The sequence below is a fragment of the Bos javanicus genome, chromosome 3, assembly GCF_032452875.1.
Source record: "Bos javanicus breed banteng chromosome 3, ARS-OSU_banteng_1.0, whole genome shotgun sequence".
NCBI classification, from domain to species: Eukaryota; Metazoa; Chordata; class Mammalia; order Artiodactyla; family Bovidae; genus Bos; species Bos javanicus.
In genome coordinates this window covers 15,341,468-15,357,507 of record NC_083870.1, presented here as the reverse complement: position 1 = coordinate 15,357,507, position 16,040 = coordinate 15,341,468, and the positions used below count along the sequence as shown (strand labels likewise).

At 36.8% G+C, this 16,040-nt stretch overlaps 1 protein-coding gene across 8 annotated transcripts in view; it reads right to left on the bottom strand.

Annotated features, from left to right (window-relative positions):
• Positions 1-16,040, bottom strand: part of ASH1L (ASH1 like histone lysine methyltransferase) — a 207,980-nt gene that overhangs the window by 106,877 nt on the left and 85,063 nt on the right. For all 8 annotated transcript variants that reach the window (XM_061412997.1, XM_061412998.1, XM_061413001.1 and 5 more), the window contains one exon: positions 435-1,179. In XM_061412997.1, coding sequence (XP_061268981.1) covers positions 435-1,179 — 745 coding nt within the window. The remainder of the gene's footprint in view (positions 1-434; positions 1,180-16,040) is intronic.

Below are 16,040 nucleotides of genomic sequence, written 5' to 3'. Positions count from 1 at the left end.
GATTTCTGACTTTCTGCCCTACACCTTTTGGGAAAAAGTAAAAACATAAAAAAGAAGCCATTAAAAAATAATCTACCATGCATGAAGACTTAAAAAATTTATTTGATGACAGGGATGACAAGTTTAGAGCACAGAGGAGATAAGATAGTCTGACAGTAAAAATAATTCTGCTCACATAGTTACACAACATAATCTTTCTGGGTCTTGATTTCTTCATCTGTATAGTGATGGCCTTGGCTAGATTGTTACATTCCCCCTTTCTTATTAATTATTCATAATTTTGACAACCAGAAGTATGCGAACACTTAGAACAGAACAGGTCTTACATAGTGAAAGGTTACTAGATCAACTGAACGATTCAGCTGCAAAGATATGTTACATTTGCACATAAGCTAGCTTCCTCTACACAAATGAAACATTAAATGAGGAATTACCTTTTAGCATTCTCCTCTTCTTCTTCTTCCTCTGGGAATGGCTTCTGCTTTTTCTTGGTCTGTTCTTCCAATAGCCAACTTTTCCTCTTCAATCCCTTTTTATGGTCTGGATTCAGGTTTACACTCTGAACAACAGCTTCAATAACATCTGTAACTGTATCAGGACCAAGGTGCAGTGCTGTTCCTTCTTCGCCTTCATTTAATTCTGAACCAACAAATTGGGCAGCTTGGAATGCTTGCATTGATACCACAGCCTGGAGAGGACATTTCCGAGGTCGACCTGGTCTGCGTTTAACAAAGTTATTCCCTGTCCTGGCCTGTCTTTGAAGTTTTTTGGCTTTTAAAATTTTATTGACATGGTCCAGGTTTTTCTTGGTGGCCAAGATTTTGTCATAATTGCACATTTTCCGAGCTTGGCGCTGCATAGCTTCTACTACACTTCTTTTAATATGATGGGGGGAATGGCTGCTTGGCAACTTTTCAGAAAGGAGTGAGATGCTACTACTGCAAGAGTCACTGGGGACTGCAGGCACTAGAAGGCTGTCTGGTTTTCCTAGGGTTCGCTCCTTGCTGAGGCTGTGGACTGGACTGGAGGAAGGTGGCACAGAAGCAGATGCAATCACAGCATCAATATTTTTCTCCAGGGGCTCTTGGTCCTCATGTTGTACCATTCGCTGCAGCAGACTATCCACAGAGTCATCCCCAGAAGAAACCAATCTTGGACTTCGAGAGGGAACTCCATTCACTAAATAAGACAACAAATCACACGTGATAAAAACTGAACACAACTAGTTACTCAAATAACTTTATAGAAGATAAAAGGTAAGGAATACCACCGTATTATTCACACCAAGATTGAGTATCATAATATCATATGCATTTGTCTTTCACGGGCAAGTTGTTTCCCAAATAAGGTACATTACAATAACCACAGTAAGTTCAAAGTTGGCCCATAGTCCCCTAATAATACATGGGTAAAAAAACAATTTTTACTCTGAGATGAAGAGCAGAAAGAAGAGTTTCTTTCTTTATTACTACTATTTTTGCTGCACTGAGTCTTTGCTGCGGTGCTCGGGCATTTCACTAGTTGTGGTACACAGGTTTAGATCCCCATGGCACGTTGGATCTTAGTTCCCCGACCAGGGATTAAACCCACGTGCCCTGCATTGGAAGGTGGATTCCTAACCTCTGGACCACCAGGGAAGTCCCTAGAATTTATTTCTTTAAAAATAAAAGTTCAGTTAAGAGATTTGACAGCTAAATATTGAAGAAAGAACTAAACTTTAAATACATACGATGTTTCTATAATACAACAGTGTGTGCTCAGTTGTGTCCAAACTCTTTGTGACCCCATGGACTATATAGCCTGTCAGGCTCCTCTGTCCATGGGATCTTCCAGGCAAGAATACTGGAGTGGGTTGCCAATTACTCATTGAGAGGATGGATGTTCTTGACCCAGGGATTGAACCCAAGACTCTTGTGCCTCTTGCATTGGCAGGTGGATTCTTTACCATTAGCGCCACCTAGGCAGTTCAGTGTTTTTTCTGACAATGTTTTAAAAGGGCAAAGGAATAAAAGAAATTCTCTTCTTGGGAAAAGGTTTAAAATTACGATAGAAAACACCTTGATAAACTATTTCAGAAAGAATACATGTTGATGGTAAGATTTGAAAACAAGTTGTCTTACCTCTAAAATAAGCTTATGGTTACCAAAGTGGGGAGGAGGAATAAATTAGGAGTTTGGGATTACCAGCTTAACCGAATCACTTTGTTGTATGTCTGAAATATACAATAAAAAGCAAAAACAAAAAACAAATGGTCTTAGATAAACCTTACCTTAGTGATCCCAACGATTTGGTGGTATTTGTTTGGTGTCTATAGCAACTTTTTAAGACTATAAATAATGTGGGACATTTTCAACTTCCTCTGGCAAGCTGTATTAGTTTTACAATGTTATAAAAATAATAGGTCACTTCCCAAGATGCCTAGTTTACTATAAGTGATCACCAGTTATACTTCTTCAAAGTTAATCAATAGATTTCTAATCTATATGACTTTAAAATGTGATATCATTTTAGTTATTCCTTTACAAATTCTAGCCACTCTAGATTACAATCTCATCAGACTACAAGAAAATTTTTCTCAAATTACCAACATCTTCCTTCAAATATATCCAATTGTCTCATTTAAATTCAGTATTTTTAAAATTTCAAACTTTTAGCTGTATTTTTTCTTTTTTAGAAAACTTTTTATTTTCTATTAGGGTACAGCCGATTAACATTGTCACAGTTTCAGCTAAACGGTAAAGGGACTCAGCCATACATATACGTGTATCCATTCTCCCCCGAACTCCCCACCCATCCACACAGCCACATAACTTTAAGCAGAGTTCCACGTGCTACACGGGCCTCCCTCGTGGCTCAAATGGTAAAGAATCTGCTTGCAATACAGGAGACCCAAGTTTGACTCCTGGGTTGGGAAGATTCCCTGGAGAAAGACATGGCAACTCACTCCAGTATTCTTGCCTGGAGAATGCCATGGACAGAGAAGCCTGGCAAGCAAGTCCATGGGGTTGCAAAGAGCTGGACATGACTGAGCAACTAACACACACTACCTCACTCACTTGTTCGCTATACAGTAGGTCCTTGTTGGTCATCCATTCAAAATACAGCAGTGTGTGTCCATTTCAAACTCCCAAACTATCTCTTTCCCCAGTCATAAGCCCCCCAACCATAAGTTCTTTCTCTATGTCTGTGAGTTCTGTTAAGTTCATTTCTTACAATCATTTCTTTTAAGATTTCATATATAAGGAATGTCATATGATAATTCTCCTTCTGATTTAACGTCTCTCTGTATGACAACCTCTAGGTCCATCCATGTTGCTGCAAATGACATTATTTCATTCTCTGTAATGGTTGAGTGATATTCCATTGTATATATGTACATCTTCTTTATTGATTTCTCTGTTGGTGGACATTTAGATTGCTTCCATGTCTTGGCTACTGTAAACAGTGCTGCAAAGAACACTGGAGTGTGTGTGTCCTTTTGGACAATGTTTTTCTCTGGGTATATGACCAGAAGTGGGATTCCAGGGTCATAGTGCAGTTCTATTTTTAGTTTCTTAAGGAACCTCCATACTGTTCTCCACAGTGGCTGTACCAATTTTCATTCCCAGCAACATTGCAGGTGGGTTCCTTTCTCTCCAGACTGTCTCCAGCATTTGTTGTTTATAGATTTGTTGATGATGATCATTCTGACTGCTGTAGTTTTGATTTGTATTTCTCTAATACTTAGGGATGTTGAGCACTTTTCCATGAGCTTCTTGGCCATGTGTATGTCTTCTTTAGAAAAATGTCTATTTATGTCTCTTCAAATATTTTCTTGGGTCCTTTCTCTCTTCTCCCCTTCAAGGACCCCTATAATGCAAATATTGGTGAACTTAATTTTGTCACAGAGGTCTTAGGTTATCTTCATTTCTCTTTATTCCTTTTCTTATATTCTGTTTTGTGGCACTGGTTTCTACCATTCTGTCTTCCAGGTCACTTATTTGTTCTTCTGCTTCAATTATTCTGTTACTGATTCCTTCCTATGTATTGTTCATCTCTGTTTGTTTGTTCTATAGTTCTTCTAGGTCTTTGTTAAACATTTCTTCTCCTTTTTTTCCCTCCGAGGTCCTGGATCACCTCCATTATCATTATTCTGACTCCTTTTCTGGAAGGGTTGCCTATCTTCACTTCATTAGCTGTTTTTCTAGGGTTTTATCATGGTTCTTCATCTGGGACAAAATTCTCTGTCTTTTCATTTTAACTTTCTGTAACTGTTGTTTTTGTTTTGGAGTTGCCGGATTCAGTTCTTCTTGCTTCATCTGACTGCCCTCTATCTGGTGGATGAGACTATCTAAGAGCTTTGGGAAAGCTTCCTACTTTCAGATATATTTTAATATCACCACTGTTTAAAATCTTGCCTCCACTGTTTTTATGATAACATACTTTGATTACCTTCCAATTACTTGTGACTGAACTAACTTTAGAGATCCTTAATCCCTAATACTTGTCATTTACCTTTTAGACCTACTTTCCCACTGGGAAAATGCTTATTCTCATAGTTTCAAAGTAATCCTCCTGATTACTTTTTTTGGTAAATGATACCATAAAGCCAACTATTCAAGATTATATGTACTGAGAACCAATCATGTGGCTGGAATCATTTGATCTACGCTCAAGACAAAATAATCTAATTTATTCTCCCCACAAGCCATAAATTTTTGTCTTATGTTAGTTTGATTTCTTGGCCCTATCTACTTTTCTTCATACTACTACAACAACTCAAGACCAAGCTAATCTTATCTCCCTGCCCTAAACTGCTTGCAGGGCTATTAAAACATGTATACAACTCCTCTAATGCTTCTCATACCAAGTGAGAGTATCTAATTCCCCTCCCATGAATATGAGCTACCCTTAGTGAGTTGTTTCTAGAAAAAAGAATTTGATGGAAATATGAATGTGGTGATTTCTAAGGTTATGCTAGAAAAGGAAACACAGCTTTCACCTGGGTTTCTCTCAGGACAGATGCCCTTGGAACCCAGCTTCCACATTGCAAGAAAGTGTAAGAATAAATCCTGGGTTCAAAATTCTGAAAATTATTTTTGTCTCCTCTTTCCTATCATCAACTGCCCAGAAATACCAAAGGTTTTTCATTCTTAAGAATAAATTTAAAACAGAGTCTTAAAATGGGTATACTGTTTGGAATTTCATTCCGGAGCCACTCACCTAGGTTACCTCACACCTTACTTTCTAAATTAATTCCATCTTACCAAATTCTAGTCTGCCAAATCTCTGTTGTTTTTTTCCCTTAACTTTTCTTAATTTACTTTTTGGCTGTGCTGAGTCTTTGTTACTTTTCAAGGGCTTTCTCTAGTTGTGGCGAGGGGAACCTACTCTTTGTTACAGTGCTCAGCCTTCTCACTGCCATGGTTTCTCTTGTTGCAGGACACAACCTTTAGAAGCTGGGCTTCAGAAGTTGCAGCATGTGAACTCAGTACTTGTGACTTGTGGGTTCCAGAGCATGAGTCCAGTAGTTGTGGTGCATGGGTTTAGCTACCTTGTGAAATGTGGAGTCTTCCCAGATCAGGAATTGAACCTTTGTTTCCTGCATTTGCAGAGGGACTCAGGGAAATCCTACCTCTCTTTTTTGTGTTTGTTTTTGCAGTCTGCTCCATCTAGGACATTATGCTGGGCATGCTATATTTTATTTCTGGCCACACTGCATGGCATGCAGAATCATAGTTCTACAACAAGGGTGACCACACCATCATGGTTAACTGGGTCATTAAGATCTTTTTTTTTCTGACCCCATAGACTGTAGCTCACCAGGCTCCTCTGTCCATGGAATTCTCCAGGCAAGAATACTGGAGTGGCTTGCCATTCTCTTCTCCAGGGGTCTTGCCAACCTTGGGATCGAACCTGGGTCTCCTGTACTGCAGGCAGATTCGTTACCAACTGAGGTACCAGGGAAGCTCCTTTTAACTTTAGTCAATCTAATATATATGAAACAATATCTCATTAAGAATTTAATTGCATTTTTCTAATAAGTGAGCATAGTTTCACGTGTGCTTAGTCACTTAGTCGTGTCCAACTCTTTGTGACCAACTCTTTGCAGCCTGCCAGGCTCCTCTGTCCATGGGGATTCTCCAGGAAGAATACTGGAGTGGGTTGCCATTCCCTGCTCCAGGTGATCTTCCCAAACCAGGGATCAACCCAGGTCTCCCACATTGCAGGCGGATTCTTTACCATCTGAGTCACGAGCAGAGCCTTGTGGCTCATGAAGTATTTTCATGTACTTCACTGCAACTCATAAGCAGTCTTTTGAAATGATGCTATTCAAAAAATTTCCCCATTATTTTTATTGGGTACCTTCACTGGTTTGTTCTGTTTTATTTTTTTTAAAGTTTTACTGAGATATAATTGACATAGGACATATATTAGTTCCACATGTACAACAGTAATAATGATTTGATATTTGTATATACTGCAAAATGATCACCATTACCATGCATAGTTACAAATTCTTTTTACTTCTGTGTTTTTTCATTTTCTTAATGTCTTTAGAAGAGCAAAAGTTTAAAAAGTTGATGAAGCTCAATTTATCTAATTTTTTTTTTTTTGCTTTAACAGTTCGTGCTTTTTATCCTACTTAAGAAATCTTTGAATATCCCAAGGTCATAAAGATTTCCTACTAAGTGTACTTCTGAAAGTTCTATAGTTTGAGAAACTACAGACAGGTATATATTCTATTTCAAGTTAAATTCTACATATGGTATAAGGTTTTTTTTTTTTTTATTCCGTAAGTATATCCAGCAGTTCCAACACCATTTGGTACAAAAGATTATCCCTGGTCCACAAAAATACAGTATATGTGCAGAAAATCAATTTAAAAATCTACGGGAATGTCTGTTTTTCTAGTGTCTATTCTGTTGCACTGAAAGATCTATATATCCTTTCACCAAAAACAGTCTTGAGTAATTTATAGTACGTCTTTGTATCAGTCAGTAGAAGTCTTCTAATTTTGTTCTCAAGAAGAGCATACATGTTTTACTTTTTAAGATATTTTATGTATCTATATAAATTATAGAGTTTGGAACTTCATATTTTAAAAAGCCAGCTGGAATTCTGATTGAAATTCCATTAAATCTATCAATTAATTTTGACAGAAGTGACATTTTAACAATACTGATTCCTCCAAGCAAATGATTAATCTAGAATATCTGTTTAATCTTTTAACCTTTGTCAATAATGCTTCATACTTTTTATCATCTAGATCTTGTATATTTATAACTTTTAATACAATTGTAAACGGTATTTTGCTTACATTTCAATTACTAATTATTCATTGCTGGTATGCAGAAATATATTTTATGTTCAGCTTATATACGTTTCTTAAACTCATTTTCTAGGTGCAGTAGCTTTTTTCTGACAGACTTCTTAGAAATCTTCCTATGGATCAAATTATCTGTAAATATAATTTTTTTCTTCTTCCTGTCTTACCTGTATGCCTTTTATTTCTAAGAATTGGGGTTTTGGGGGGGGGCAGTTTTTAAAAATTTATTTTTAATTGGAGAATAATTGCTATACAATGTTGTATTGGTTTCTGCCACACTTCAACATGAATCAGCTATAGGTATACACATGTCCCCTCCCTCTTAAAACTCCCTCCTACCTTCCGCCACATCCCAGCTTACTAGATTGTCACAGAGTACCGGGATGAGCTCCCTACGCTATACTGCAACTCCCCATTAGCTATCTATTTTATATATGGTATTGTATATATTTCAGTGATACTCTTTTTCAATTCATCCCACTCTCTCCTTCCCCCTCTGTGTCCATAAGTATGTTCTTTATGTCTAAGTCTCTATTTCTGTCCTGCAAATAGGCTCATCAGTACCATTTTTCTAGATTCTATATATATGCATTAATAAATGATATTTATTTTTCTCTGACTTCACTGGGTATAAGAGGCTCTAGGTTCATCCCCTTACTAGAACTGACTCAAATTCATTGCTTTTTATGTCTGAGTAATATTCCATTGTATATATGTACCACATCTTTCTTATCCATTCATCTCTTGATGGGCATCTAGGTTGCTTCCATGTCCTGGCTATTGTAAACAGTGCTGAAATGGACATTGTGGGCATATCTGTCTTTTTCAATTATACATATATAACCTGTTTCAGCATATATGCTCAGTAGTGGGTCATATGTTACTTTTGTTCCTAGTTTGTAAGAAATCTCCATAATGTTCTCCATATTGTCTGTATCAATTTACATTTCTACCAACAGTGCAAGAGGGCTCCCTTTTCTCTACATCCTCTCTAGCATTTACTGTTCGTAGATTTTTTGATGATGGCCAGCCATTCTAACTGGTGTGAGGGGATACCTCATTGTAGTTCTGATTTCCATTTCTCTAATGCAAGATGTTGAGTGTTTTTTCATGTGTTTATTAGCCATCTGAATGCCTTCTTCAGAGAAATGTCTGTTTAGTAGGTCTTCTGTCCATTTTTTGATTGGGTTGATTTCATGATGTTGAGCTGCTTGTGTATTCTGGAGATTAATCCTATGTTAGTTGCTTCATTTGCAATTATTTTCTCCCATTCTTACTGCTGTCTTTTCATCTTGTTTATTTCTTCTTAAGGTAATTATTGCTATATATGTCCCTACTGGCATTTTCTTGATTGTTTTGAGTTTGTAGGCCTTTTCCTTCTCTTGTGTTTCCTGCCTAGAGAAACATTTGTTGTACAGCTGGTTTGGTGGTGCTAAATTCTCCTTACTTTTGTTTGTCTGTAAAGCTGTTGATTTCTCCATCAATTCTGAATGAGATCCAAGATCTTGGTTGTAGATTTTTCCTTTTCATTACTTTAAATATATCCTGCCATTCCCATCTGGCCTGTAGAGTTTCTGTTGAAAGACCAGCTATTAACTGTATGGGGTTTCCCCTGTATATTACTTGTTGCTTTTCCCTTGCTGCTTTTAACAGCTTTTCTTTGTGTTTAATTTTTGTTAGTTTGATTAATATGTGAAAGAATTGGTGCTTTTCTTTTTAAATGGATGTCAGATTTTGTCAAATGTTTTCTCTTTAGGTACTTAGAAAATTGTAATTTTCTCACTTACTGTTAATTTCATAAGGGATTTTCTAATGTTAATCCAATCCTGTGTTTCTGGAATAAACTCACGTGGACGTGGTATGCTAAGCATTCAACATATTGAATTCAATTTGATAACATTTTGTATCATTTGCATTCATGCATAGGAACAATACTACTCTGTGTTTTCTGGTAATGTGTGTGTTGCCTGGTTTCAGAATCAGGGTGATGGTGGCCTCATAAAATGCATTGGGAAAATGTTTCTACTTTCTGGAATAGTTTTTGTATAATTAGTATTCTTCTTTTCTTTGCATGTTCATGATTAAAACTATTTGGGTTTTGAATTTTCATTACAGAAAGGTTTTAAACTATAGGTGGAATTTATTAAATAGATATGAGGCTATTTAGGCTATTTGTTCTTGAGTTTGTAAATGTTTTTTCTCTTTTTATCAAATTTATTGGCAAAAAACTGCTCATTACGCTCCCTTATTAGCCTCCTGTGGTATGTAGTAATTGCAGTGATATCCTTTCATTCTTGATACTGTTAATTCAGTTTCTTTTTTCTTAATCCTTTTGGCTAGAGTTCACACCTTTAAAAACATTTTCAGATAAGGAATACACCTTCAGACACAGAAGGGCATGCAGAACACCAGCTACAAGAGTACCTGACCAAAGGAAAAGAATATACAGAACCATGCAAAACTCAGTAGGAGGAAGAAGGAACTAGGGGAAAAAACAGGAATGTTAGTAGGACTGGAGGTCCCCTTGGTGTGTGGGGGAACTGAAGCAGGGGTCTGATCCCCACATTAGGGCAACTGTCTGAGTCAGAAGAGAAACATTTAAAGCTGGGAGTGGAACAGCTGATCTGTGGCTATTCTCATTCACACCTGTGGAATGAGACTCAGACAGTCCTTGCTGCAGCCATACATACCCTGGACAGGGAAGCAGGTCCCCTGGAAAGCGCAGCACCTGGGAGCTGGAGTTTAGGGATTGTGGAGCAATCCCAGGGTGAGGGCTGCTGTGAGTGAGGAGACTGTGGTGGGAAACGCCTGTGGAGGACAGCAGGCAGCCAAGGAAGCCAGGCGATACTGCTGAGTCATGTGTAGGGGGTGGAGCCATCACCACAGCCTCTCTCCTCACAGGCCAGCATGTGGAGATGGGAAGGAGGTTCAAAAGGGAGTGGATACGGGTACTCTTTCTACCCCCTTCTGATGCCTATGTCAGAAGCTTTCTCTATCTCCTTTATACTTTAGTAAAACTTTATTACACACACACACACAAAAAAGAATGTTTATAGAGAAAGGATGATACAAAAATATTGCAGACTTTTTGGATCCTTGAAGGCATTTAATGCATGCACTTCAACAAGAAATTAATTAAATGAACAACTCCAGCAACTCCTTAAAAGTGGAACTTAATCATGGAAACCATGCCTTAGGTATCATTTACCTTTGCTCTGTCTAAAATGTTTGTCTTGGCTAATCAGGTGTGCTCTGGGAATTCTGTGGGTGTTCTCCACCAATTCAATTGCCTTTCCTCTTCTCCCTTGCATCACCTCTGAGTGTTAGGCATTGTTGTTAATATGTAGCATGGAAACATATTGAGCTTCTGTTGATATTTTTTTTTCTATTACAACTCTTAAAAGCTTTGTTGTTAGTTTGAAAAGGAGTTTTACAACATATCAATGCAAACTTTTCTTTTAATATTCTAATAAAAACACCTTTGAGAGTTACCTCTTCTGAGATAATATAATTTACACTTGTACAAAATTCATTTTGCTCTAAATTAAGGTAAATAAATAATTTGTGCAATATGTCCCACTCTCTCTGTGTGGTCTAACATTTTCCAAAGTAAGCTGTTTGTACTATTTCTTTCTTACTTTATTGTCATTTAAAACAATAATAAATCAAAAAAAAAAAAAAAGGGAGTGGATAGATGTATACCTTTTGGGCTTCCCTGGTGGCTCAGAGGTTAAAGTGTCTGCCTGGAATGCAGGAGACACGCGTTCGATCCCTGGGTTGGGAAGATCCCCTGGAGAAGGAAATGGTAACCCACTCCAGTATTCTTGCCTGGAGAATCCCATGGACGGAGGAGCCTGGTAGGCTACAGTCCATGGGGTCGCAAAGAGTCAGACATGACTGAGCGACTTCACTTTCACTTTCATGGCTAATTCACGTTGAGGTTTGACAGAAAACAACAAAATTCTGTAAAGCAATTATCCTTCAATAAAAAAATAAATTAAAAAAGAATTTTTTCAGTAAACCAGTATAAGCTTTCATCAATTTTTCTACGCTATTTATTTTTACTCTTGTATTTGTCAAATTTTCTTCTGCCTAACTTGGGTTTAACTTGCTGTATAGTCTTTAGCTTCCTACAGGTGAGAGTTTGGGCTACTGACCTAGACCTTTATTATTTTATAATGTAACTCTATAAAGCTAAGAACACAGACTTAGCTATACCCTGTAAATTTTTATGTATTATCATTTTTATTCAATTTAAAAGATATTTCTGGACTTCCCTGGTGGTACAGTAGATAAGAATCTGCCTCTGAATGCAGGAGACATAGGTTTGATCCTTGGTCTGGAAAGATTCCACATGGCGAGGGGGTAACTAAGCCTATGAATCGAACTACTGAAATGTACCCACCTACAGCCTGTGCTCTACAACAACAGAAGTCACTGCCAAGAAAAGCTCACGCAGCACAGTGAAGAGTAGTCCCTGCTCACTAAAACTACAGAAACCTTTGTGCAGCAACAAAGACCAATCATAGTCAAACAAATAAACAAAACAAATAAAATATTTAAACAAATTAAAAAAAATCCTATCTGTGCTTTCCTCTTTGACTTATGCGGTATTTAGAAGTGTGTTGTTGGGCTTCCCTGGTGGCTCAGTGGTAAATAATCCACCTGGCAATGCAAGAGACGTGGGTTTGATCCCCAGTCCAGGAAGATTCCACACAATGCTGAGTAACTAAGCCATGTGCCTCAAATACCGAGCTCATGAACCACAACTACTGAAGCCTGGGTCCTAGAATTCATTCTCCACAACAAGAGAAGCGATGAGAAACCTGTGCACTCAACGAGAGAGTGGCCCCAGCTGACGCAACTACAGAAAAAGCTCACGAAGCAACAAAGACACAGCACAGTCATAAATACATACATAATTTTTTTAAAAAAAGAGATGTGTTGCTAAATTTTCACGTTTTGGGGGGGATGTCAAGATACCTTGTGTTACTTAGTAACACAAGTTATTTGTGTTACTGAATTCTAATTCAATTTCACTGCGTTCTTAAAATATATTCTATATGATTTCAATCTTTTAAAGTTTATTAAGAAGCTTTACAGCCCAGAATATGATAATAGCTTGGTATAATTTCACATGAATGTCAAAAGAATATGAGAACAGGGTGTTGTCTATTTACTTATTGACAATTCCTGGAATGCTTCGATTCTTTGGTAAAGCCATGTTTCCAACTAGCATGACTTTTCTGTGTGAAGAACATTTCTAGTACTGTAAACCTGCTGACAACAAATCTTTTAAGTTGTTTTTCTGATTATGTTTATTTTGCCTTCATCTGTGAAGGGTATTTTTCTGGTTCAAGAATTTTAAACTGATACTTTTTTTTTCCCTGTCAGCATTTTAAAGACATCATTGCATTATCTTCCTGGTTAGGATTTGTGGAACTTCATGGACCTATGGGTTTACAACGTTCATTAAACTATTAATTAATTATGGAAGATTATTTTTCAAATGATTTTTATTCCTAACTCCCTCCTTGTAAGACTCAGATCCTATGTATGTTGGCCTTCCTGATATTGCACAAGTTAATAAAACCGCGTTCATTTTATATCAGTCTTCTTACCCCACATTTACACTTCATTTTTATTATTTAAAAAAAATTTTTGGCCGTGCTGGGTCTTTGTCATGGCATGTGGGCTTTCTCTAACTGCAATGCATGGGCTTAGTTGCCACAAGGCATGTGAAATCTCAGTTCCCCGACCAGGGATCCAATCTGCGTCCCCTGCATTGGGAGGGTGTGTTCTTAACTACTGGACAACAAGGGAAGTCCCTACACTTCATTTTAGGTAGATTTTAATAGTATTGCTTCAAGTTCAAAGAATTTTTCTTCTGGAGTGTCTATCTACTGTTGTCCCATTCAGTGAAATTTTCATTTCAGATATTTATCATCTAAAGAAGTTAACCCTAGATTTTTAAAATAGTTTCCATATTCACTATTCACTATATTCATGTTTTCCTATAAATCCTCAAAGATAGCTATTTTAATATATTTGTCTGTTAATTCCATCACATACTATTTCTGTGCCAGTTCCCACTATTATTCCATATTTCATTTAGTCATATTTTCTTGCTTCTTGGCATGTCTATTAATTTTTGATTGATGCCAAATGCTGTAATGATACATTGTTAAGCGTTTCAATTTTGCTGTCTTCCTTTTTAAAATGTTAAGTTGGACAAATTGAATATACATAGTTCTGGTTGATTCATCTGCCTTTCAATTCAAAGATAAAGGCTGGCATTCCTGTGTTGCTAGAGTAAATGCAAATACCAGGTAAACCAAGATCAAGGATACCTAATCAAAAAAGAAACTCAGCTTTACAATGAAGAGAGATTAAATTTTCCTTTGGCTCTGCAAGGCAACTGGAGGCACTACCAATCTACAACAAAATTTTATTCATATTTTTCTTTGTCTCACAGGCAATATACATCTGCACAAGACACAGAAGGTGAGTGTGAGCTTGTGTTCAGGAACTCTTTCTTCTGCTTCACCCAAAGCTAAAACTGAAATAAGGATCCAGCTTCTGTGATAGATTTGTTTCTATCTGCTCTTGCACTGGAGTCACCATTAGGGTGTTACACATTCATGAAGGGAAATCTGATGGAAACCTCTGTCTGCTAGAGTCCTAGGCTTTGCGCTTTGTCTCTTATCAACTGAATGTGTTCCAATAAGCAGGCTCAATATCACTAGGACTCAAGCAGGTGTCAAAGACCTCTAATGCTATTTGTTTTTGTTGAATCAAGCTTTCTGGACATTTCTGGTTTTCTATTTACTTATTTCAAGATTCAGCAAGGTATTAAGAAATGTTTCCCACATTGTATTTAGTTTCAGGCATCAAGAAGATTGTTTACTCTGCACATCTAATCTACCACACTGGTGGAAATAAAGAGCTCTAATTTATTTCAGTGTAACCTGAATTCTAATAGTCTCCTTTCCTCACCTAAAGCTTCCAAACTGCTCTAACTTTACATCTGTTTTTCAAAAAATCCTTTCCCCAATCATTTTACACTTTCTGTCTACACCTTTCTTGACTTCCGTATAACATCTGACATTAAGAGGCTTCTATGACATGTACTCTTTACTTTTTATATTAAAAAAACTATTTAAAATCTTATGGCATTCACTGACATCTTTTAATCTACTTTCTTCTCAAATCTAACGTATCTTAAACCTCCAACTCTGTCATCTTTTCAAATTACACTTTCTCTCTGGGCAACCTCATTCACTGCCAGATTCAAGTTTATATACACACTGCTAGATCCGTATCTCTACCACAAGCATCATAAACTATAAACCACACCTTCCAAATGGCTAACATTTCTATCTCAATAACCCAAAGACAGTTTAATATATCCAAACCTAAAGCCATTATCTGCTGTCTCTACACATTTCTCAAGCAACAGTCCATTCTCCATACTGTAATGTTATGCATTTTTCTAAAATGCACATGTGGCACATTATATTATTATTCATAAATATCTGCTTGCTCCTCCCTTGGTAGGATTATACTTCCCATACTTCTTTGACATAAGACTTAATCATGTGACTTGCTTTGGCACTAAAATGTGAGAAGTAATGTATATTACCTCTGGACAGAACTTTTAAGAGCTATTTAGTGCATCACTATGGTCCTTCACTCTTTTTCATAAGACAAGTAACACTCCAGACAGATAGAAGCTGCTCCATCAGACTCGATACTAGAGAGAAGATAACATGGAGCAGAACCATCATGGTCAAACAGCATGAACAAAAAATGTCTTTGTTGTTTTAAGTCACTGAAATTCTGGGATTTTTTTTTTTTAGCACTGCAAAAGTTAGCTTATTCTGGTTGATATGATACATCAAATACTTTTCCTTGTTCAAAATCCTTTGATAGCTCCCAACTGCATCTATAATAAAATCTCAATTCTGTCAAATAAGAAAATACACCGTATCTAATAAAATCCATTATTACTTTCTCAACTTCATGTCCTTGTCCCACTCGTCTACTCAAATTATAGTAGCATATAGGTCACATTTTCAGTATGTCAGTGGTTAGTAGTTGAGTGCCTCTGTGTGTCATAACATTTTGTATACCGGCCTGTTATAAAATTTAACTTTTTAATTGGTGAATACGTCTGAATCCTTGAGGGCAGGAACCTTATTTTATTCATGCTTGTATCCCCAGTGCTCTGTACATATAGTAACCCTAAATAAGTATTATTTACTAAAATAAAACATTTTGGTGATTTTCTTCATAGGTGTGTCTCTTATTGAAATCTAACTCATTTTTTTCTTTGGGAGTTGGCAAACCTCTTCTTTAAAAAGATAGTAAATATTTTAAGACTTTTGAGGACACATACAATTTCTTGCACATATTATACTTTTTTTTTTCCCTTTAAGAAAATAAAAAAAATCCTTTAAAAATGTAAAATCAATTCTTAGCTTGAAGACTGAACAATAAAGATGCTTTGGACAACACTTAGTCCATAGGCTGTGGTTTGCTGAACCCTGATCTAGGCTGATACCATCAAAAGTAGTCACGCATTGTGAAAGAGTTTAAAAGTCTCCCCAAAGTAGTATAAACCACAAAGTACTATGAGACAAAACTATCATTGCTATTTCAACTCCACTGTATCTTTGGCACTATGGTACTAATAAAAATTTCAAATATGGTGAAGATAATAATCAAATAA